The sequence below is a fragment of the Conger conger genome, chromosome 6 (genome assembly GCF_963514075.1).
Source record: "Conger conger chromosome 6, fConCon1.1, whole genome shotgun sequence".
NCBI lineage: Eukaryota > Metazoa > Chordata > Actinopteri > Anguilliformes > Congridae > Conger > Conger conger.
The window spans coordinates 54,139,102-54,161,481 of NC_083765.1; the positions used below are offsets into that span (position 1 = coordinate 54,139,102).

The 22,380-nt window shown below is 42.1% G+C and overlaps 2 protein-coding genes across 2 annotated transcripts; both read left to right on the forward strand.

Annotated features, from left to right (window-relative positions):
• The first annotated feature begins 2,999 nt into the window (after positions 1–2,999).
• LOC133130587 (cytochrome c oxidase subunit 5A, mitochondrial-like) lies at positions 3,000–9,582 on the forward strand. The gene is made up of 5 exons (XM_061245255.1): positions 3,000–3,176; positions 5,534–5,650; positions 6,202–6,323; positions 7,731–7,859; positions 9,425–9,582. Exons 1-4 carry the CDS (start codon positions 3,104–3,106, stop codon positions 7,842–7,844), a joined length of 426 nt encoding a protein of 141 aa, XP_061101239.1. The 5' UTR covers positions 3,000–3,103; the 3' UTR covers positions 7,845–7,859; positions 9,425–9,582.
• An 809-nt stretch (positions 9,583–10,391) lies between these two features.
• fam219b (family with sequence similarity 219 member B) lies at positions 10,392–19,884 on the forward strand. Its single transcript, XM_061247125.1, has 6 exons — positions 10,392–10,667; positions 11,912–12,026; positions 12,934–13,027; positions 15,137–15,214; positions 15,424–15,472; positions 17,881–19,884. The coding sequence occupies exons 1-6, from the start codon at positions 10,611–10,613 to the stop codon at positions 18,028–18,030; spliced, it is 543 nt and encodes a 180-aa protein (XP_061103109.1). The 5' UTR covers positions 10,392–10,610; the 3' UTR covers positions 18,031–19,884.
• Positions 19,885–22,380: the final 2,496 nt, after the last annotated feature.

The following is a 22,380-nucleotide window of genomic DNA, read 5'->3' on the forward strand; positions in this document are numbered from 1 at the left end:
TTCCTGAGTTATAATATTGACTGAACTTTCAACTGTTAAACTCCACTGGCTGATGGAAAGTACCATAAACTGAATGTCTGATTTGGTGAACGTCTCAAATTCTCAGATTTTGAGACAGGATTTAGGGCACAATGTTCATCTTCATGAAACTGGTTAATGTACTGTGTCATCAGCATGAAGCCCACTCATTATATCAAAGGCCTTTGTAAGAATAGCCAACTTACATTATTGATCAAGCTCTACCAAAACTAGAGTTGAGCATGAAATATTTCTATGTCACATTGAATATTAGCCAATCCTGCCACCTGGTGGAGAGGGTGGAAAGTATGCGTGATGTGAATGGAGATAAGTAAAATGCAGAAGATTTTATATTATTTCTGCCTACTGTTGAAAACCTGAAGAGAAGGACTTTTACAAATAATACATTAAAATGAGCTTCAAATCTGGGATTCTTCAAATGTAAACCTTCAATACCACATATAATTGGTAACCATTTGAAAACTGTACTGACCAATGGACGAATGCCTACTGCTTTAAAGGTCAGAATTCAGGTCTCGATAACTCACGTTAAATGTGTCAATTTTGAATCTGTACTTCATTAAATGACTGAATGACACAACCCATGGTTCATGATTTGTTTGTTTTCTTAAAAACCAGCAGAGTATAGTCATGCTTTTTATGAACTATACTGGATTTCGTAAGTGACCCTGAGGCAAAATCGCAGAATACGTGGAGGAAATTCATCCTGATATCTGGAGCTAAGTAGTGGCAACATCGGCTTGTGGTTTGACTTGATGGAGAACTGATAAATTCATAGCAGTCACGAAGAAAGGTGTTTTCCACCAATGGATCTTTTTGGGTCTACTATTTTCTGGACTCCGCAGAGCCGTTTCCTTAGTTTGAACTTATTTTATATGTGTGTGTGTGTGTGTGTGTGTGTGTGCGTTAATTTTGTTCTTAGTGTGTGTACCCTCTACAGGTGAGGTGAGAGTGCCTTTATGAGCAAGACACTTGGGCCTGGAAGTGCGCACAGTTTGCTCGTAGTTTACCAGTAGCTCTCATGCATGTGTACCATAATATTTAGTTTGATTAATAGAATGTATTGTTTACAAATATTATATATATTTTTTAAGATTTTCTAAGTATCTTTGCTTTTCCATTACATTTTTTCATAGCAAGAGAATGTTAATAAATCAAGAACATTTTGGACTCTTCTGGACATTTTTTTTTTGCCAACAAGCAAGCATCCAAAATCCCCCAGAGTGAATTACCAAAGGCTTTGCAAATGGATTTGTGGTCACTACAGTATGTAATAGGCCTCCAGAGGCCTTCTGCGTGAATGCAACTCCCAATCCATGAGGCGTCACCTGACACGAGCCTCGGCCAATGGGGAATCCTGAGCCCACACCCTGGCTGAACTGCCTTCAGCTGCTCAGAGGCTTAGGCTTATCTCACTCCCACACCACTCTTTCCCTACATACATATGTTATTTCAGTGGTGTGGCGAGGCATTAACTCTACAAAGTAGTTGGCCATTCCTAGAACCCTGTGACATTAGCTGTATCATTCTAGGCTTTCCCATTTGCAGGATTGCTTTGACTTATCTGGATCTAGTTTAATTTCAGTGACCCAATGAGTGTCAATGACTTTATTGGTGTAAAAAAAAAAAAGTGCCTTTTTTCAATAGAAATAATTTTGCAATCTAGCACATTGCTGAAAATGGAACATATATTTGATCTGACCGATGAAATGTCCCGGGATGTATTATTCATGAGATCTATAACTATTTCTGACATGCCTTAAGGGGGTAAATTATCCCCAGAAATCAAAAGTGTCTAATGAAGAAATAGCAGCTCGTTATAACTTAAGGGTTATTTTAACAGTCACTCACCCTGGAAGGTGCCAGTGTCACTCTTTTCATCTGCCAGGACTCTCAGGGTGTTACTGGACAACACCCTGCCCCTCACTGATCCTGCCTATTCGTCGGGCATGGAGATTCTTCCTTTACAACATTTTAAAAATCCGCCATTCCTCATCATCCATTCATCAGTCCAGCTCATCGAGAAGAACTCGAGACATTCCCCCTGAAGCAAACTCCAGTGAGTTACCTTGGTCCATTAAGCCTCTGGTTCCAAAAAAAGCACATTTCCCCATTGAAGACCATTCTAAACTATGACTTTACCCTGGCAAAACTATAATTTCTTCACACTGGACTAATTACTCTCCAGGGACCCTTTTTTGAGCTGCGCTGAGGAAGATTAAATATTTTCATCCCTTTCACCTTTAGTTACCCAGTGTGCATGCTCTGGTTCCTGAATAAGCCCCATAGTCCAACCTGGCAGCCTCCATGAACTGGCCTGGCAGCTCCCATAGGAACCAGTAAGCGGAAGCGTTCTCCAGTTACACTGGTATACCTCGATGGGACCGCTGCTACTCCCACCTTGCTGGGCCCCTGCCTCCGCAATCAGACCTCTGCAAATCATCCAGAATGCTGTTGCTTGTCTCAGACTCTGCAATGTTACTCCCTTTATCCTCTCACTCCACTGGCAACCTATATCCGCTCACATCCATTTCAAAACCTTGGTGCTAGCCTATCAGACAACTAAAGCGACAGCTCTGTCATATCTCCAAAAGATTCACAGATCCTACACACCTACCAGCTCTCTCTGTTCAGCTACCTCTGGGCATCTGCCAAATGACTGTAATGTCATGTAATTGGAACAACAAAACTGGCACAAAACAAAGTCTAACAGCACAGAGTTAGAGAACTCCTTCTCACAATAACAAAATGGTCAACTTTCCATATTTTACATGTATGTATATGATTACGCAAAATTCCGTTCTATAACCTAATTCTATTCATTATGAGCTAAATACAAAGAGGACCTATTTAGCCAGAACAGACATAAAATATACGAATAAAGATGACTGCCTGTGATTTGTCACTTAACCCTTGGTACAGTTGCTGTAGCCGGCGTTTGCGATTGCAATTGCGTCACACATTGTTCCAATGCGCAGATGCAGTAGTAGCTGATTCTAAGTTCCGATGTCCTTCTATACTGATTTGTTGTAGCTAGCAATTTTTCCGAGTCGCCTTGGCAAAAATGTTCAGAGCAGCTGCGCGACTTTCTGTCTCCGGCGTCCGGACATTGGCACGATCGAGGCCTGCTTGCACTGGTAAATTGACGCTGAAATAAATACGTGCATTATGCTTTATTACGTTTCTGGCCGTTAGTTGAGTTAGCTTTCTTGCAGTGTTCCGGTGACATTGGCTAGCACACGCCGCGTTAGCTAACGTGGCTAATAGAGGAACGAAGAGTTCAGTTAGGTTGTTTTTTTTGTTAAAATGTAACGTTAACTAACCTTGAGTAACGGAAACTTACTCAACAGCGTGCAGAGAATATGCATGATTTCAAGACAGCTAAAATTGCATGTGCAGGACAGTAACTATGGACGGTCTGGAAATGCGACTGTGACGGAACTTGCATCTAGCGTAACTACAGTACCGTTAACGTAGATTAACAGCCTATGGGCGCTATACCACCGGTCGGATAACTTTGCTGGGACTATCTAAATTAACGAGTTATCCTTACTAAAAGTACAATACTTTCTGAGTAACTATTGCCCGTAACGAGCTTACAAACAGCCGGTTGGTCCATGGCTAAGGAAAAAAAATACAGCGCGGAGCCTGTCAGATGAAAGAACCGCACACGAAATACCTGGCATAGCGTTTACATTTAAATGTCTTTTTTCATTTTTTGCTGCTGTCCACGTATCCATGGCTAGACTACCTGTGATCCAGAGTAAGACTTGTGTAAGTGTTGTCGGTCGTTAGCTAGCTAGTCAGCTTAGCCATTTGACGTAACCAACATCGAAGGACCGGCAAGTAATCCATGTTAAAAAATATAGGCTAATGTATATAAGTTAACGTATCCAACATCTAATATTAGTTTCCGTAGGAATTTTGAGTCCCAGATGTTAACCGCTGTGTTACTTTTGTAGCGATAAGGGAATTGAATGATTACTTAAACTAGTAGCTAACCTAGAGCTAACTTGCATTGGGAAATTATTTCGATGCGTGTCCTTGTGATGACCCAGTTGTGTGTAAGGTTTAGGCCTAGCCAAAGCGAAACTGCGGGCTAGACAGTCTACTCTGAAACGGGATTGCTAAACAAAACGACCCAAAGTTAAAATGCATGTAGATAGGCTGTTTGAATACTAGCCTTTCTTGTTCGTTTTCGCTTATTTTAAAAGATTTGGTGTTGCTAATATTTTTGGAGACGTAATAACTTAATATGAACACGTGTTAAAAAAAAATTTTTTTTAAAGGTTAAGCGGGGAAAGAGCCAGGGAACTTAGCCTATTATGTTAAGATTGTATGACCGCTTTTATGTTTGGCGTCTAATTGAGCCCAACAGTTTAAATAAACACAGTTTTAGTAATAAATATTTAGACACTTTGGACGTTGTCTTCTTATTGTTGAAACATATCAATTTAGAGCCTAAGGGAAAGTGGCGCCAGAATCATCTACAAAGAAATCTGAGATAAATATAAAAATGGTTGTATACATAATTTTATACAGTTACATAGGGTCAAAATAACCACACACAACACATTTGTATGCAAAGTTGGTACATGACTTAGCATAGCAATATGTTTATTGCATGTTTATCATTTAATCCAACCAAATTGGAAAAATCATTTAGTATCAATATGAAACAAGGTTAACAGATTTTAAGAGATGAAAAACACTACATGGGCTCAAATTGACCCCAAACATAATAGGAGAGGGTCCCAGCATATTGATAGGTCTGTGTGTGCAGCAAGTCACCTTGTGTAACCCAGATGGCAGTTAACCTGTTGTTCTGCTTTGGAGAATGGCATTATCATTGATAGAACTTGTTCCACCTTCTGATGTTTCCGGGTTCTAGTGCCAGGCATAATTTGCATATGATTCCTGCTTACTAAAAGTGTGAAGTAGTTAATGTTATCCAGCTGACTGTTATGGATTTTGAGTGGTGCAGCTTTGTTAATCCCCATTGTCCCATGATAAAACGCTATTCCTGGAGACCTAACTTCAGATTGCTATAAAAAGGGTATGACAATTGAAGGGTACGCGCTGCAAGGCTTTTTGATTTACTTTGATTTATGCCTGACCTGGCTTTTTGTTCGGTAAATTATCAATAATTTAGATATAATAATTCAAAGTTAGATAGGCAGTTCAAATTGAATTTGTGTGTTGGGGCTATTGCTTTGTTCATGAAGGTCACTTAGAAGGCTGGCCCATTTCCATCTGGACTGTATAGCCGTTTATCAACTTGCAACATTATGAAAGCAAAGCGAAAGTGACCCTACCTGTGAAGACATTTTCCTGTACTAGGCCACTAGTTGATGAAATCCACCCAAATATCCAGTCCAATACATTTTTGCATTTAACGCATCTAAAAATGATTGAACAGGTGAAAAGAAAAATGTTTTAAGTCAAAATTGGTCCAGTGTGGTGCTCTTCTGAAAAGCATTCCCCCGCCCTGCAGCTCCTGTGGCCAGTCGCTGTTACTCCCATGCCACGAAGGAGACGGATGAGGAGTTTGATTCCCGCTGGGTCACCTATTTCAGCAACCCAGACATCGACTCCTGGGAGCTGAGGAAAGGTGGGAGATGACGTGGATGGACTGTGGAATTGCTGGCTCGTCCTTGCACCTCTGTGTTTCCTGTGTTGCGTTTTTTATTCCACTTCACGTTTCCGGACCGATTCCCTGGATAACTGGACGTGTAGCCACGAGAGGACTTTATTTAGAATGGTTTTCACTTAACTTAATCGATGTGTTTCCCAAATTAAATGTTACATTTATCTTCTCTCTTGTTTTTGTAAGGTAGTATAAACCTTGGAGCTCCCAAGCTCTGATGTCAATTACTTAGGATAGAGTAGATCTAAAGGACATGTTTTTTTGGCATGGTTGGGGTCAATTTAATGGAAATGAGGTCAATTCAGGAAATCAATTGTCATGCCATTCCACACGGTGTTCCATGAGTGTCTGTCAATTAATTAAGCTAACTTAATTTTAGAAATGTTATTGTCTTAACTGAATGAATTGAAGCGAAGCTGACCTCTGCCGTTAACTCTGCTTGGTCACTGTGGCACTGCATGCTGTCTTCACCGCTTGGATCTCGGCATTCATCCCCAGTGCACATTGTCTTCCAGGCATGAACACCCTGATCGGTTATGACCTGGTGCCCGAGCCAAAGATCCTGGACTCCGCCCTCAGGGCCTGCCGGAGGCTGGATGACCTGGCCAGCGCTATTCGTATCCTGGAGGCAGTCAAGGTGGGCGATGCGGCGGTTTCCGTTGACAAACGAACGTTTCTCTATCTCTTCACCATATTTTTCTTATCTCTCATCCCCCCCCCCCACCACCACCTGTACGCTGCATCACTTTGATAAGCAGCTTAAAAACCTTGATATCCCCTGCAAATCCATGGGAATATTAATAGGGTTTTTTTTGTTCTCTTCAAACACGTCACACCTCTGGCCATGAAATGAGCGGTGTATTAAATCTTTTTTTTTTTTTACGGTAACCAAGCAGAGAGATTGTACAACAGTGGAGCATGACTCATTCCTAACTCCTCTTTTCAGACCAAAAATAATTTCAGCACAATACATTTCTGAAGACAGTGTATTGTCCATGGGTATGGTGACAGTCTGTGTAGTCTAAGCACTGTTGTTGGATTTAGGATTTATTTCTTTCAAAGAGGGTCTTGGTTGCTTTAATCTTCATACCTTGTAAAGCCTGTTAATGAGAATATTTGATCATTGGTTCATTACAAGTTGCGTTAATCCCTTGGACTGCACCCGTAGATTTTTGAGGCCTAGATTGCTTAAATTAAAAAAATAAAATAATAATAATTAATCCTTTTATCATTTCCACGTCTGTTTTGTTTGCTGGAGTGTGTTGTCGATGGTTTGGTTTCACCCGATGCACGTTCTGCAGAATGCTGCATTTGCTTTACACATCATCGATAACGCGTAGGTCCGGCAACTGGTTCATATTGTGCAGTGCTAACAACAGTATCACTTCCCCACCATTTCAAACTCTCGCTGTTGTCCCAAGTCGTCACATTTTTGCAGCGACACGTAGTGAAGAACCTTCATTCAACTACTCTGACAAAAGCAATGACATGGCGAGTCATGGTCAGGTTTATCTTTCTTATCGAATTGTTATTATTTTGTCAAAGCAGAATGTCTGTTACAATACAAAATGAGATTATAGTACAACAGCAGAAAGGCAAGAAAATGGACATGAAAAGAAATAAAAAGAAAATAATACAATTTTAAAATTCCTCGAAAACCCCCCCCCACACCCCATGGACCTTGAGGACCACCTTATTGTCCAGAAATGTCTGTTCCATTCGGTATATCAGCAATGCTTAACCAAAGATGAATATTTATTTTGTTGGCTCCATGTGTCCTGGCTGTTGACAGCTCCATATGTACCATATCTAGAAAACTAAGAGTCAATATTTGTCTGTTCCATTCAGTATATCTGCAATGCTTAACCACTGATTAATATTTATTTCATTGGCTCCATGTGTCCTGGCTGTTGATAGCTGCATATATACCACATCTAGAAAACTAAGAGTCAGTATTTGTGTTTCCTAATATACATATTATTTTCTCTTGTTTACTCCATTCTATGTGTCCGACTCTGATTATTCTTTCCTTGTGTCGCACCAGAACAAATCCGGATCTCACAAAGACATCTACCCCTACGTGATTCAGGAACTGCGTCCTACACTGGACGAGCTGGGTATTTCTACACCCGAAGAGCTTGGCATCGACGGACATTAGAGGTCCCCACCATGGGTGCGTTGACTGTCACACCCTAGCAAACATTTGAAAACCTGTACCGCGTATCAGAATAGATCGTCAATGTCAAACTTAGCATACCAGATTATAAAAGCGGCATGATTTGCAGACAGGATGTATAATTTACTTTGCATCTTGTTTGACATTTGTATATATTTCTGACACACAATGTATTCAGTTGGGCAATATAATCTTTTATGTTGTATTTAAGAGTTTTATTTTTCTGATAAAGGATGCCTGTATTGATTTGCTATTTACAAAGAAAGTGATCTCTGCATTCTCCGTGTCTGTTTGTATGAATTTAATGCCATATTAATTGTGTACAGTGCTTGTAGAATCAATTTTCTAACCATGACCTGTGTTGACTGCAACCTTCTTTTTTGTTGTAAGAGTTTATAAATCTAATAAATGGAGCAAAGAACTCCATTTATAGATCAGTCTGGCTTGCCATGTGAAGGTATGTCACACCACTTTGCATGGTGATACAAAACTAAGGAAATGTAAAGCTGTTTCCTGTACACAGAATAAACATAGCAGTGTCCTCAACCCTTAGATTGTTATTCCAGGCAAAATAAATTAGGCAAATAAAGTTTATTTAGAAATGAGTTCCCCACTCGATCAGTCATTTCCCTTGTGTGAGAGGATACAGGTTTTTCCCATGTTACATTGAGTAACACCAAGGTAAAGCAGAATGGGCCTCCCCAACTGTGCCACATACAGCCAGTTATTCTGTTAACATTTCTGTTAAGGTATTCATTTCCAGGGCAAACATCATCTCCAGCTCACAACAAGTTTTGAATGTGAAAGATCTCTTGGAAACGGCTTAAGATATTTTATGCTTACGCACTGAAACATTAATTCCTGTAATACCACATGACAAAATTAAGGGATGCGATAATGTTGGTAGTTTAAGGGCATTTACTTACGTGCCGTATATCTGCGTATTTCCATGACCGCTGATCAAATTTACTGACCGATTGCGAAATGGTGAGGTGACGAGTTCATACCATTTTTACTAATCTATAGATGTTATACATGGGCAGTGATTCGGTTTACTTGGAATAACATGACACATTGCTATCAGGGAGTGTACCTTTCCTAAGCACTTTCATACTGTAGGAAAGACGCTTTCTTAAATATTCATGTAGAAATTGGCACATTGGGTTGGGTAAATATCAGTCTTGTTCCAGGAAACTGTTGGTGCACTTATTGAGCAAAAACTCCTCATTTAATTAACATGCATTTGTATTGACATATTTTCAATCTGTTACGAATGCACATTTCTTTTTAGTATGTGTTGAAATATTCTCTCCTAAATCTAAGCGGCATTGAAATGCAGGTCTTGATACATCTTGTTCATGTTGGATTTCACACCAAATATACTTACCAGTGATTGGTCCAGATGTGCCACATGGGCAGTGAAGACCAATGAAACCTAGTCCCATTTTAACAGCTATTTTCGGCAAGTCATTGCTGCAAACTATATTTTTAACTCTAAATCTTTCATGTCTTTGGTTCTGATAAACAAACTCATGATTCATTCTTTTTCTATTTTCTCTCAGGTCTTCCAGTGGTGTGTTGAGGTTACTGTGACATGGCTACCAACCGTGCTTAATCTGTCCCATATAATAATGTTTCTGTAATATTTTTTTTGGACTTAGTATCCTACTGTGTATAAAATATAATTGGATCTAATAAACGGAGAACTATCTTTAATGAATTCTTACTGTGGACTGTCTTATTACTGGTGTGCCATTAAAATCATGATTGTTTTTTGATCAATTTTTTATGAAGGATGTGTTGTCATGGGTGCATATTATTGGGACAGAAAAGGTGTTGATATTGGACTCATTGATTGGGGAAGACGTTTGTGTATGCTGCAAGAAAGTGCGTGATAGAAGTTCGACATGATGGCCAACAAGGAAAGTGCAACATATGGCTGATATCTTTTATTTATTTTTACCTGAAGAAATGTTTTTGACCTGACAGCTCTCTGCAGCCTTTCCCACCCGATTTAATCAGCCCATCAAAAGGTTATCCTGAGGGCTCACTTAAAAAAAAAAAAAGGAAGCCTGTGGTCAAGGAAAATCCAGATAACCAGGATCTTAAAAGACCCTACTTTAAAATCTCTTCAAAAATGAACAAATTCCATCCTTTGAGACCGTCTGCCTGTGGTGTTATAACTTTATCCACAGAAAAAGAACCTTTTAAATTTTAATGGAAAACTTGCGGATAAGCTGTCATTTTGGAGGTTTTAGGCTTTAGATTGGCTAATCAAATCTGGGGGGGGGAAACCTGCAGGAAACCTGGAAATGACTATTAATACATTGCTGCAATTTGTTGACAATACAGTATTAAGCCCGGTATTTATCATTACATCTGTTGTCGTCATTAAATCCTAATAATGAACTCATTTAAATGTATCAGTATTGTTGTTGTAACGTTACGTCTATTGACAATAACTCGACACATCACTCGATAACTCGATGCATCACTGGATGGAGGCCCCCTTCTACATGACGAATAATTCCGGTAACTGGGGACCGTCACCCCTGCAACAAACGGAACTAGGAAGTGTCCAAACTTAAGATAACGAGCGTAGCTGGCCAGTGCAGTTCTGGTTTAATTAGTTGCGACACTTGCGGATATTGACAAAATGTGATTTGACAGTTTTTAGTTTCACATGTCAAGAAATACGGTATGCAGATACAACGATTGCTTTTTTGAAGCAGCGAAACAAACGAGAAGATGGAGGAACAGGAAAGGGATACTTTTCTCACTGCACCCGAGTCCAAAGCGGCGTCGGTATGTTGCTAACATTAGCTAGCTATCAGTAGCAACTTGCTAACGTTGTGGAGCGCGTAGGGTAACGTAGCTAGCCAGTCATCCAGTTTTAGCCAGAAAACAAACTCGTTTATCTGTGGCATTAAGTTGTCTGCAGATCTTGTCTTGTGTATTTGGTCAAAATAATATGTATACATTTTTAGTTACTTGCCAAAGTAACTCATAAATTAGGTTCATAATTAGTTAGCTGGCCATCTTATTTCGCTAGCTAGGTAGCTAGTTAGCAACACAGTATCTATTTATATTGTGCTTGTGCTTATGTCAGGCGCAGTCCCTAGAAATAACTTGCTACAAATCTAGCTTTGTAACTTATATCAATCGGAAACTATGCTTGCCAAACCTTACTAAAGCGTGCTGGTTTTGTGTCAAACTTTGCATGATTATAGCTAGCTAGCTACTGTAAATTAATAATATGTGACACCAGGCTAGCTGTACCCATCTCATCAGTCCTGCGCCTATGCAATATTAGCTAGTTGCTGTTACCGTACTACTAGTGTGGATCTTTTTAGGCTGTTTATGCTGCATTTATGATGTACCAGTAGAATGACGTACTTAGATATTTGCTCCAACGTAATTCCATTATCTGCCATTGAGGTCTCACACATACAACACTGTAATCATTCATAAGTATAGCATATGACATTTCTAGACGATTTAAACCAAATTTTCTGTTCAGAATTATGTTTGATTGTTGACGTTGGAGTAATGTCATAGATCTGTTTATGGAAATTTACGATGGAGGGGGGAGAGAGGTACAATGTCTTTAATTTAAGAATGTCTCATACGCTTGTCTCATAACACCTTACCTGATAATGACCAAATTAAAATTAAATTCAGACCCTTTATTTTAAAAAATCCTGCCCTCAGCCTGATACCTCATTCTCAGGTTTATTTCATTGTCTTCCCAATCCTGATTCAGGTCCTGATTCGTCATTGTCATTATTCCGTAGATCCCATTGCACTGTTCTCAAGACAAGAGGTGCTAACCCAGTATCTTGATCGAGACTTCTGACTTATATCTGGCCACTTAATTAGATCTCAGCGGTTGCACAATCCCACAGTTGCCCAGGCTGTTGCTGTAAATGGAGATTGAGAGCCCAGATGGCTCTCCTGGGTCATCTAGGAACTAAGTAAAGGTAAAATAAAAATAAAATGCATGAAATGTGATCGTGCTCGACGTGATGGTGTCTCTTTCCACTTGCCAGAGTCCAGCTGTCAGCACTGGGACACGGCCCAAAGTTAAAGATGGGGGACTGCAGCCAGTGGAGAAGAGAGGCCCCTACATCATGTCTAAAGCTCCCGCCATTCATCAAAAACTGCGTGAGTGCATGGAAATTCACCCAGAAGCCTCTCAGTTCGCGGTCCAAAATCGCATACTACGTACCACACACTATATATGTATACTCTCGTTCAGCGTAAGGTGGCTTTAGTATATGCAGGTTAATGGTAAGATGGATTTTTCGGACATACTGTGTCATCAACACTGCACTTTAAACACAGTTCTTGTTGATGACGGCAGCTAGCTGATGTGTGACCGTGTTGAAATATAAACATAACTATTGATTTTTACTACTTTCTGTTAAGTGAAAGGTAATACATTTAAATTGTTCAACTGTTTTGCCATTTTTGTTTGAACCCCTGGTTGCTTGTGTTGTGACCCATTGCAATCCATCGTGGGATAATTGCTCCAGCAGAGTGTATAATGTTTGCATATTATGATATTTAACCGAATGTAGTATGGCATTCAAGTATTTTTCTGCACACGATTTTACGCAACTATGGTTTTGGACATAAGCTTCACATACTATTTTGACATACAATATAGGCTAGTATGCTAGGGTGTGATTTTGGATGCAGCCAAAGTACTGTCTCCCTGGAGGTCGACAGTCCTGTAGGTTTTCATTTCAACCCTAATTTTGTTGGCACACCCGAGTGTACAAGATTAGCAACTCAACCAGATCTGTAGCTAGTTGAATGAGCTGTCTTTGTCAGGATGGTAAATCTCCTGGAACAGGGTTGGGCAGCCCTGCTCTAGCTGTTGAATGAGGTGTGGTTTGTCAGAGTTGGAGTGAAAATGAGGGTTTCCAGGAAGAGGGTTTGGAGCCACTGCTGTAAACTGGCTCAATAAAACCGATCTGTTGGGCGTACCTGTGTCTGTCATGAGTAGAAGACGGCAAACGTATTCCGCCTATGAAGAGTGTGTTGTGCTTGCTGTTCTGCCGCACAGAGAAGCACAGGGAGCTGGTCCGGAAGGTTCTGAAGAAGAAAGGCCTGATGGCCGGGGTTCCCGTGATGCAGCAGCCCGGACATGGTGCAAAGAGGTGAGGGGTTCAGGTAGGAATCGCATGGTGCTGCACTATCTGGAGGGTTTCAGCCGGGCTCATTTCTGGATTTCTGGAGGGAGCAACCAATTACTTAAACGGCTGTCTGACTGTCAAGAAAATACCTCCTCAAAGTACCTGCCTGTAATAAAATTTGAGAATGACAACAGCATGTTACTTAACTACCTTTCCAGTTATTGTCTGACTGATTGCCCGATCAGTTAAACATTAAATTCACCATCTCCATTAAACTCACAAAATTATATATATATCTGAACATAACAACAACATGAGAAATGGACAGTTCTTGAATTTTGCATTGTGCGTGATGTTTTGCTAGGTGCCATCTACAAATTCTACAAGCCTTCTCATCAAACAAGAGCATGGAGTTTCGGTGCCTGAAATGCCAGCTGTCCAAGTCACGAGAGAGAAAGAATATATAAATAGTTAGGCTATGTTTTGTGTAAAGGAGAGTTTCACTTTCACTTACAAGCTTGAAGCTGGTATGAAGTTCGGATAATGGCGGGGTTTTTTTTACTGTGTGGCCTGGTTATAGTCTCTTTCTAATTGAGTTTGTTTAATAAGGAGATTTTTCTTTCCCTGTTATTAGGATTAGGGCTGTATCTCTCTAATGCAGCTGAGAGTCTGTGTTATCTCCTTTTTGAAAACATCCTTAAAAAACGAATGGGGGAAAAGTGTACATTTATATCATCTGTCAGATGAGGTGCTAAGCGAGCGGTTTATTAGACTACTAGCAGGATGTCTGGACTCTTTCAATGTCTGCCTGCATTCATTCCATTAAGCAGGGTCTGACACAAAACATAGGATTAGAATATAAGGAATTTATAATGGCAAGCGTCATACTGAAAAATGATATGCAACATACATATTATGTAAATCAGTATATGCCGAATTATTCTCACCAACCACAATTTGTGGGCCTATGAATAATTATTTAATACACAAGAAAGGAAAACCAACCCTAATAAGATGTTTTTATCTCAAATTAAAGCATTGATTTTTAGGCAACAATCAAGTAGTCTTAATTCCCTATTAAAAGAATTAGATTAAGTTTATCAAGGCCTGTAGAAAGGTCAGATTGAGATCAATTAAAGTGTTTTTTTTTTATTTGGCAAAGTATTGACATCAAGTGGATTACTTAGAATGTCACAGTTTTCTTAAATGTTCTTTCGCTGTTGGCCAGGAACAAAATGTGAGAGAAATAAATGGGTCCTTTCACATAACAGTCCTGCCTTTGGAGCTTATCGCTATAATTGCTGTACAGAAGGTGGAACACTTGAGAAAAAAACATTATAAAGCCGTAAAAGTGCAACAGTTAGCATACAGATAAGTCATTTCTTATCGCATTCTCTTCTTATTTATTTTACTTTAATCTGATTTTGTTTTTAAAGAATTGTTTGTTTTTTTTTTTGGTTTTTTTAAAAATATAAAAATAGAAAAGTGATGTAATTTTAGCCATAGACCTTGGTCCATAAGAGAACATGGGAAAGGAAGAATGTCTTGTGGTTCGCACTTCACATTATAGGCAGCCCGGTTAGAGCCGCGCTTAAGGCTGAAGTGGTCAAATGAGCTAATGCTGTTTTGCTGGAGTGAATCTGGGTATACTTCTAGGTTACATTCCAAGCAGTCATTCTGCCCTGTTGCTTTCTTCTACCTGACTGGGGCTGGGCTTGGTTAGCGCGTGTACAGACCTCCTGGGAGAATTGTTTTCTTCTTGTGGAATTGCCAGTACGGGGGTAGTCTTTCCTTCAGACCAGGTCGAATCGGCAGACCCTGTTATCATCCTTCTTCGGGAGATGATGTAATTTTAAAATGAGGTCCTGACTCACTGTGGTCATTAAAGCTCTTGTGGCATTTATCACAAAGTATAACGGATTCTTCAAGGGCCAAACCAGATTTCTAATTTGATCATCCTTTTATTAGCAAAACAATCCCTCCTCCTCCACCCGTCGACAGTGCTCCGGTGCGTAAAATGGCTGCCGTGCGTCACTCTGGTGGGGGCTCTTCATTTGCGCCAGTATGGGTTTACTTTAAAGCAAACAGTATACTTTATACTGTAAATACACAACTTTTCTTCTTCTTTTCTAGAAGTGTGAAGTTCAATAAGGGCTATGCTGCTTTGAGCCAGAACTCTGAGGATACCCTAGTGTCCCTGGACTCTGACAGGTGAGAGCAGACTCTTTGCAGGCCACCGATAGTGGACATTGCCTTTCACGGTAGGTCGCTCTCAAAGAACTTGGTGAGGAGAACTGATGACTGATGATATGGTTAGATCTGAGATTATCTTTGGATCTTTTATGGATTATTAATTTCTTTTTTGATGTCTTGTGTAAACCGTGGTTTTAATCATCACCGTCTTGTTTGCCCTCCCACAGTGATGTGGAGCTGGAATCTCAATATTCCTCTGGATACTCCTCAGCCGAGGTGAGGCCTGTGAACTTAGGCACGCATACCACTGCAGTGCATTTCTGTAGCGGGAGGAGATGTTTAAGAGGTTTTAAAAGAAAATGGAAGCTACAGTGCATCCGGAAAGTATTCACAGCACTTCACTTTTCCCCACATTTTGTTATGTTACAGCCTTATTCCAAAATGGAATAAATTCTTTTTTTCCCTCAAAATTCTACACACAACACCCCATCATGACAACATGAAAGAAGTTTTGAAATATTTGCAAATTTATTAAAAATTAAAAATCACATGTACATAAGTATTCACAGCCTTTGCTCAATACTTTGTTGATGCACCTTTGGCAGCAATTACAGCCTCAAGTCTTTTTGAATATGATGCCACAAGCTTGGCACACCTATCTTTGGGCAGTTTCGCCCATTCCTCTTTGCAGCACCTGTCAAGCTCCATCAGGTTGGATGGGGAGCGTCGGTGCACAGCCATTTTCAGATCTCTCCAATCGGATTCAAGTCTGGGCTCTGGCTGGGCCACTCAAGGACATTCACAGAGTTGTCCTGAAGCCACTTCTTTAATATCTTGGCTGTGTGCTTAGGGTCGTTGTCCTGCTGAAAGATGAACCGTCACCCCAGTCTGAGGTCAAGAGCAACATCCCCACAGCATGATGCTGCCACCACCATGATGCTGCCACCACCATGCTTCACTGTAGGGATGGTATTGGCCAGGTGATGAGCGGTGCCTGGTTTCCTCCAAACATGACGCCTGGCATTCACGCCAAAGAGTTCAATCTTTGTCTCATCAGACCAGAGAATTTTGTTTCTCATGGTCTGAGAGTCCTTCAGGTGCCTTTTGGCTCCAGGCGGGCTGCCATGTGCCTTTTACTAAGGAGTGGCTTCCGTCTGGCCACTCTACCATACAGGCCTGATTGGTGGATTGCTGCAGAGATGGTTGTCTTTCTGGTAGGTTCTCCTCTCTCCACAGAGGAACGCTGGAGTTCTGACAGAGTGACCATCGGGTTCTTGGTCACCTCCCTGACTAAGGCCCTTCTCCCCCGATTGGTCAGTTTAGATGGGCGGCCAGCTCTAGGAAGAGTCCTTCTTCCATTTTCGGATGATGGAGGCCACTGTGCTCATTGCAAAGCAGCAGAAATTTTTCTGTACCCTTCCCCAGATTTGTGCCTCGAGACAATCCTGTCTCGACGGTCTACAGACAATTCCTTTGACTTCATGCTTGGTTTGTGCTCTGACATGCACTGTCAACTGTGGGACCTTATATAGACAGGTGTGTGCCTTTCAAAATCATGTCCAATCAACTGAATTTACCACAGGTGGACTCCAATTAAGCTGTAGAAACATCTCAAGGTTGATCAGTGGGAACAGGATGCACCTGAGCTCAATTTTGAGCTTCATGGCAAAGGCTGTGAATACTTATGTACATCTGATTTCTTAGTTTCTTATTTTTAATAAATGTGCAAAAATTTGTAAAAAACTTATTTCATGTTGTCATTATGGGGTGTTGTGTGTAGAATTTTGAGGGAAAAAATGAATTTATTCCATTTTGGAATAAGGCTGTAACATAACAAAATGTGGAAAAAGTGAAGTGAATACTTTCCGGATGCACTGTATATGTTATTGAAGATGGATCTAAAAAAAAAAAAACAAGTCTGTAAACCATGTACTGCGCACAGACATACATACTCCCCCTCTCTCAGGTGCACCCTGACCATCTCTCTCTCTCTCTCTCTCTCTCTCTCTCTCTCTCTCTCTCTCTCTCTCTCTCTCTCTCTCTCAGATGCACCCTGACCGTCTCTCTCTCTCTCTCTCTCTCTCTCTCTCTCTCTCTCAGGTGCAACCTGACCGTCTCTCTCTCTCTCTCTCTCTCTCTCTCTCTCTCTCTCTCTCTCTCTCTCTCTCTCTCTCTCTCTCTCTCTCTCTCTCTCTCTCTCAGATGCACCCTGACCATCTCTCTCTCTCTCTCTCTCTCTCTCTCTCTCCCCCCCCTCTCTCTCAAGTGCACCCTGACCATCTCTCTCTCCCGCTCTCTCTCTCTCAAGTGCACCCTGACCGTCTCTCTCTCTCTCTCTCTCTCTCTCTCTCTCTCTCTCTCTCTCTCTCTCTCTCTCTCTCTCTCTCTCTCTCTCTCTGGTGCACCCTGACCATCTCTCTCTCTCTCTCTCTCTCTCTCCCCCCCTCTCTCTCAAGTGCACCCTGACCATCTCTCTCTCCCGCTCTCTCTCTCTCAAGTGCACCCTGACCGTCTCTCTCTCTCTCTCTCTCTCTCCTCTCTCTCTCTCTCTCTCTCTCTCTCTCTCTCTCTCTCTCTCTCACAGATGCACCCTGACTGTCTCTCTCTCTCTCTCTCTCTCTCTCTCTCTCTCTCAGATGCACCCTGACCGTCTCTCTCTCTCTCTCTCTCACCCCCTCTCTCAGGTGCACCCTGACCTGAGCAGGCAGCTCCTGAAGGACGGCTACCGCCTGGATGAGATCCCAGACGACGAGGACCTGGACCTCATCCCCCCGAAAGCCATGGGCTCCTCGGTGTGCTGCTGCACAGACGTGCCCTCCTGCTGTGTGCAGTGAGCTTCGCCCTGCCACCCTCCCCCTTCCCGCATCCCCACGAGTGCCGCCCCGCTCTACAGCACGCAAAAACCACCAGCCCCTTTCCCAGCCCGCTCTGTGCAGGCGTGTTTACCTCCCGGAGAAACCAAAGCAACCCCTGCCTCGCTCCGTCAAGGCCAGCGGTGTTACTGACAGTCACTTTAGGGCCCGGTTAGATTCGAACAACGCGAACGGATGGACCAGACACCGTGTGAGTCTTGCCCCTTGTACTCTACCGCTCACATGTGAGTGTACTGGTGATTGCGCTCTCCTATAGTCAGGGTATACATTCACAAAATATGACTTTGCAGTAGCCATGCAGAGGCAAGATTGTGCCTTGCTAGGCGAGTACAATCCGCAACCAGCAGTTGCTTTTTTGTATAGTTAAATTTGGTGGCTTTGTTGTACCTCGAATCTCATCCCACCAGTACATGAATACCGTTTGGATTTAGGCTTTAATGTGGAAAGTGAAGGAATATTGAGGAGGTGTCTGGTTAAGGGTTGTTGGCTTCTGAAATACTATGAAGCCTTCAAGGTGAGAAAAGACTGCCCCGGGATCAGGAGCCTGTAAAGCGAAGGTTGTGTTTATCAGTGAGTGTTAATGGAGCTGTTTGTGATGAAAGGGGGCCCTGCTCTGAGCTCTTGTGTTTTGAAGCAACAGTGGTGCTCAGGCTGGTGTTCAGGTCAGCCCATAGAATAGTGGTGCTCAGGCTGGTGTTCAGGTCAGCCCATAGAACAATGGTGCCAATATTGTGATGTGATTCATGGGACCCCACAGGACAGTGGTGCCCTAGCAGTGAGCCGCAAGATACACCTGGAAAAAAACACATTTCACAAGCCTTCACAGCAGTAAAATCAAACATTGCATGCTTTCTTTTGCAGTACATAAGTTACATGCAGTTTTTAGACCTTACAGTCTTTTGAATCGGAGTATGTTTTAAGAGTGTCTTCGGTTTGGGAACCGAGCAAGCAAGCAAAATGGGAGCGTAGTCTCAGTTTGATGGCCTCTGGAGTTTTATAGCTACTTGTGGGAGTGTCCCATCTGTGAAGATGTCTATTACACTAAATATAATCTTTACAAAATGGATGCCATTTTAAAGCACTGACTCCTTGTGATTCTATTACTGTGTGCTTATTTTGTGTTCCTTTTTGCAATGCGCAATACCGACCTGCAGGGGGCACTGTGTCCTAGAGCACAGAGGTTTTCTGTTTCGCGGAAAACGCTTTCTGAAAACACAGGATAGGCCGCATTCCCTGGGTTTGTGACGGATTCTGCGAATGCCTGAGGGCCGAAAAGCTTCCTGTCAACAAACGCAAACATTTGTACCTCTCCATACCAGGGAGCCCCGGGCTTTTAGTAAGGCAGCTCATACTCATTTGCTTCTTGTAGCTTCATTCAGTGTTACATTACCCAATGCAGAAAGTGGTAACGGTCAGACAACTGCAGAACAATTTGTGACTGGGCAAATTAATTAGTCTTGTATTTCCCCCCCCCCAAAGACTGTGTGGCTGTACTGTGCTATGGGGAATTAGTCTTTTTAAAGTCTGCAAATTAAGACTTCGTGTTTATGCTAGTGTTTCTCCTCTTGTTAAATATGTCAATATTTTACTTGTCTCACAGTGCAGTCAGCTGCCAGCCCACTCTTGCCTGTACTATGCAACAAACGAGACAATCTTTTTCTTTACGTACACGTTACTTGTTTAAAAGATACTAAAGTGTTACAGAGTGCTGAATGCAATAACTTGAACTATTCTTTTCATGTTACAGAAACACTAATCTTTGTATATTTAATTATTGAATATTGTTTTGCTATCATGAATAAAGTTTTATGTGGATACCGTTTCTCCATCTTTTTTCATGTCATCCTATACTACTTTGTGTAACATGTAAACACAATGGTGCAGTGTCATAACTAAGGTACAGTTTTATGGTTATGATCTGTGCCTCACTATTTGCTCAGAGAGCTGTCAGTCATAGTTTGGGCATCAGACCTACATGTTGATTCTTGAGAGGGTGTGATATAGAAGCCACATCAGACGCGTTTCGCTCACCTACACAACCGTGAGCTTTACTGGTGTTGTTGGGCAGGGAAGTTGCCCAATGCAGTAAACTGGATCTTCAGACAGTAAGCACCACTAAACTGATATTTGAGTGCACTCTGTTTACATATTAAGTGTGGTACATATTAAGTGTGGTGAAATATTTCATTTCCTTTCCTTTCCTTTCATTGTTGTTTAGCATCAGCTAACAATGACTTTGCAAACCCTATGCAAACAGACTGCGCATTTCCTAGTGGGGAATGCAAGAATGTTTTGGGAGGGGATTTTTTAGACCGATAGATAGTTTATTGTCTACTTCTGCGGAACTTTGTCTTTGGCTTCACCATAGTTACAGTAAAAACAAACATTCACACAATACAGGCTACACACAGCTCAATACTGACAATACAGGCTCAGACAACACAGGCCACAAGCAACCCAGTTTATCAACAACAGCATAGGTTCTGGACAGTACGTAAGAATGCTATGGTCAAAGGATTATGCAATGTAATGGATCAATGCACCGAGCAATGGCATGAGGAATAAAAGTATGTTTTTCAGGCTCTGTGTACTCTATAGCACCTCCCAGAGAGGAGCATTTTTATACAGGCTTATTTTAATGCAGCAGTGTTTTATACCCTTATGTTTTAGCGCAGGGGTGCACAACAAGGGCCGGTCTGTTTCACGATTTTGTTCAACATCTGGTGTTCATTATTTAATTGACTCGATTATATCTTATCTTATATTTTACTGTGCTCAAGTACAGGCTTGAACCAGGGTAATATATCAAATTAAAAGCAAGGCCGTCGGTTGGAACAAAACCCATTGCACAGACCGGCCCTCGAGGACCGGCGTTGTGCACCCCTGGTTTAGTGTCATGAAGATCACATGCTTGATGTCTGTTTGGTTCGCCCTACTAAATGTATTCCTTGGTTTAGGGAAGTCTCAATCAGGAGATTGTGAACCAAAGTGAACCTCGGGGAATATCTTTAACACAGGGATCATCAAATCATGGCCCTCAAGGTCCGAGATGTTGGCTTCCACCCTTCTTTTACCTGCGAGTCCGGAGTGAAGACAGTCTGACCAAGGAGTAATGTTCAGCGAATTACCAGAGAGAAAAGAAAACCAGGGGTTGCATTTGGATTGGAGGGCCATATTTGATGGTGGGCGCGTTCAGAGGATGGCCATCTGGAAGAAGGTGGGTGATTAAATGAATGTCATCACGGATGGGCAGCCCTGGTCCTGGAGTGCAAGATACGGTCCTGGTTTTGGCTCCATCCAAAGCTGCACAACTGGATTCATATGAATCAGATTCACTGAATGCAGGCGATCTGTCATGTGATGGATGCGCTGGACACCCATCCCCAACACCCAAGTCACCACACGGATCTCTGCCTGCTTGGCTGATATCTCTGCGTGGATGACTTCCCACCACCTGAAGCTCAACCTTGCCAAAACTGAGCTTCTCTACATCCCTGCTAAGTCAATCGACCTCTCATTGACTGTTGAGGACTTTGTAGTTTCCTCCTCCCGTATGGCAAAGAATCTTGGGGTGACTCTTGATAACTGCCTCACCCTGGCTCCACAAGTATCCTCCACTGCCAGAACCTGCAGGTTCTTTCTCTATAATATACGCCGTATCCGTCATCTCCTGACTGAGAAAGCCACCCAGCTCCTAGTCCAGGCGCTCGTCATTTCCAGCCTGGATTACTGCAACTCCCTCCTAGCCGGTCTCCCAGCGTGAACCATCAAGCCCCTCCAGCTGGTCCAGAATGCTGCAGCCTGCCTGATCACCAGTCAGCCCAGGTCGGCTCATGTCACCCCGCTTCTCGTTGGCCTCCACTGGCTTCCTATTGCCGCACGCATCCGTTTCAAGGCCCTAGTGTTGGCATTTCAGGCTGCTAAGGGGACTGCCCCACCTTACATACAATCCTTGATCACTCCCTACTCCCCAGCTAGACCACTCCGGTCTGCCAGCTCTGGTCGCCCTATGGTTCCCTCTCTACTTGCACCTGGCGGTCGAACTGCACGTTCACGCCTGTTTTCCGTTCTGGTTCCTCAGTGGTGGAATGACTTGCCTACCACTGTCAGAACAGCAAAATCCCTCCCCCTATTTCGACGCAGACTCAAAACCCACCTTTTCAAACTCTACCTTAGTCCTCCCTCCTGATTTCCCCTGCCCCTCCTTTCTGATATCCCTATCATTGTCTAACCCCCCCCCCCCCAAAAAAAAAAATTGCACTTATGATGACGACTATGTGTAGAACAGCATTTCATGTGTATTTTGCTAGT

Bases quoted from the DNA above. Each gene is read 5' to 3' on its own strand.
- LOC133130587 (XM_061245255.1), top strand. From the start codon at position 3,104: ATGTTCAGAGCAGCTGCGCGACTTTCTGTCTCCGGCGTCCGGACATTG. The intron at 3,177-5,533 runs GTAAATTGACGC...CCCGCCCTGCAG, and splicing joins ATCGAGGCCTGCTTGCACTG to CTCCTGTGGCCAGTCGCTGT. The intron at 5,651-6,201 runs GTGGGAGATGAC...ATTGTCTTCCAG, and splicing joins CTCCTGGGAGCTGAGGAAAG to GCATGAACACCCTGATCGGT.
- fam219b (XM_061247125.1), top strand. From the start codon at position 10,611: ATGGAGGAACAGGAAAGGGATACTTTTCTCACTGCACCCGAGTCCAAA. The intron at 10,668-11,911 runs GTATGTTGCTAA...TCCACTTGCCAG, and splicing joins CCGAGTCCAAAGCGGCGTCG to AGTCCAGCTGTCAGCACTGG. The intron at 15,215-15,423 runs GTGAGAGCAGAC...GCCCTCCCACAG, and splicing joins GTGTCCCTGGACTCTGACAG to TGATGTGGAGCTGGAATCTC.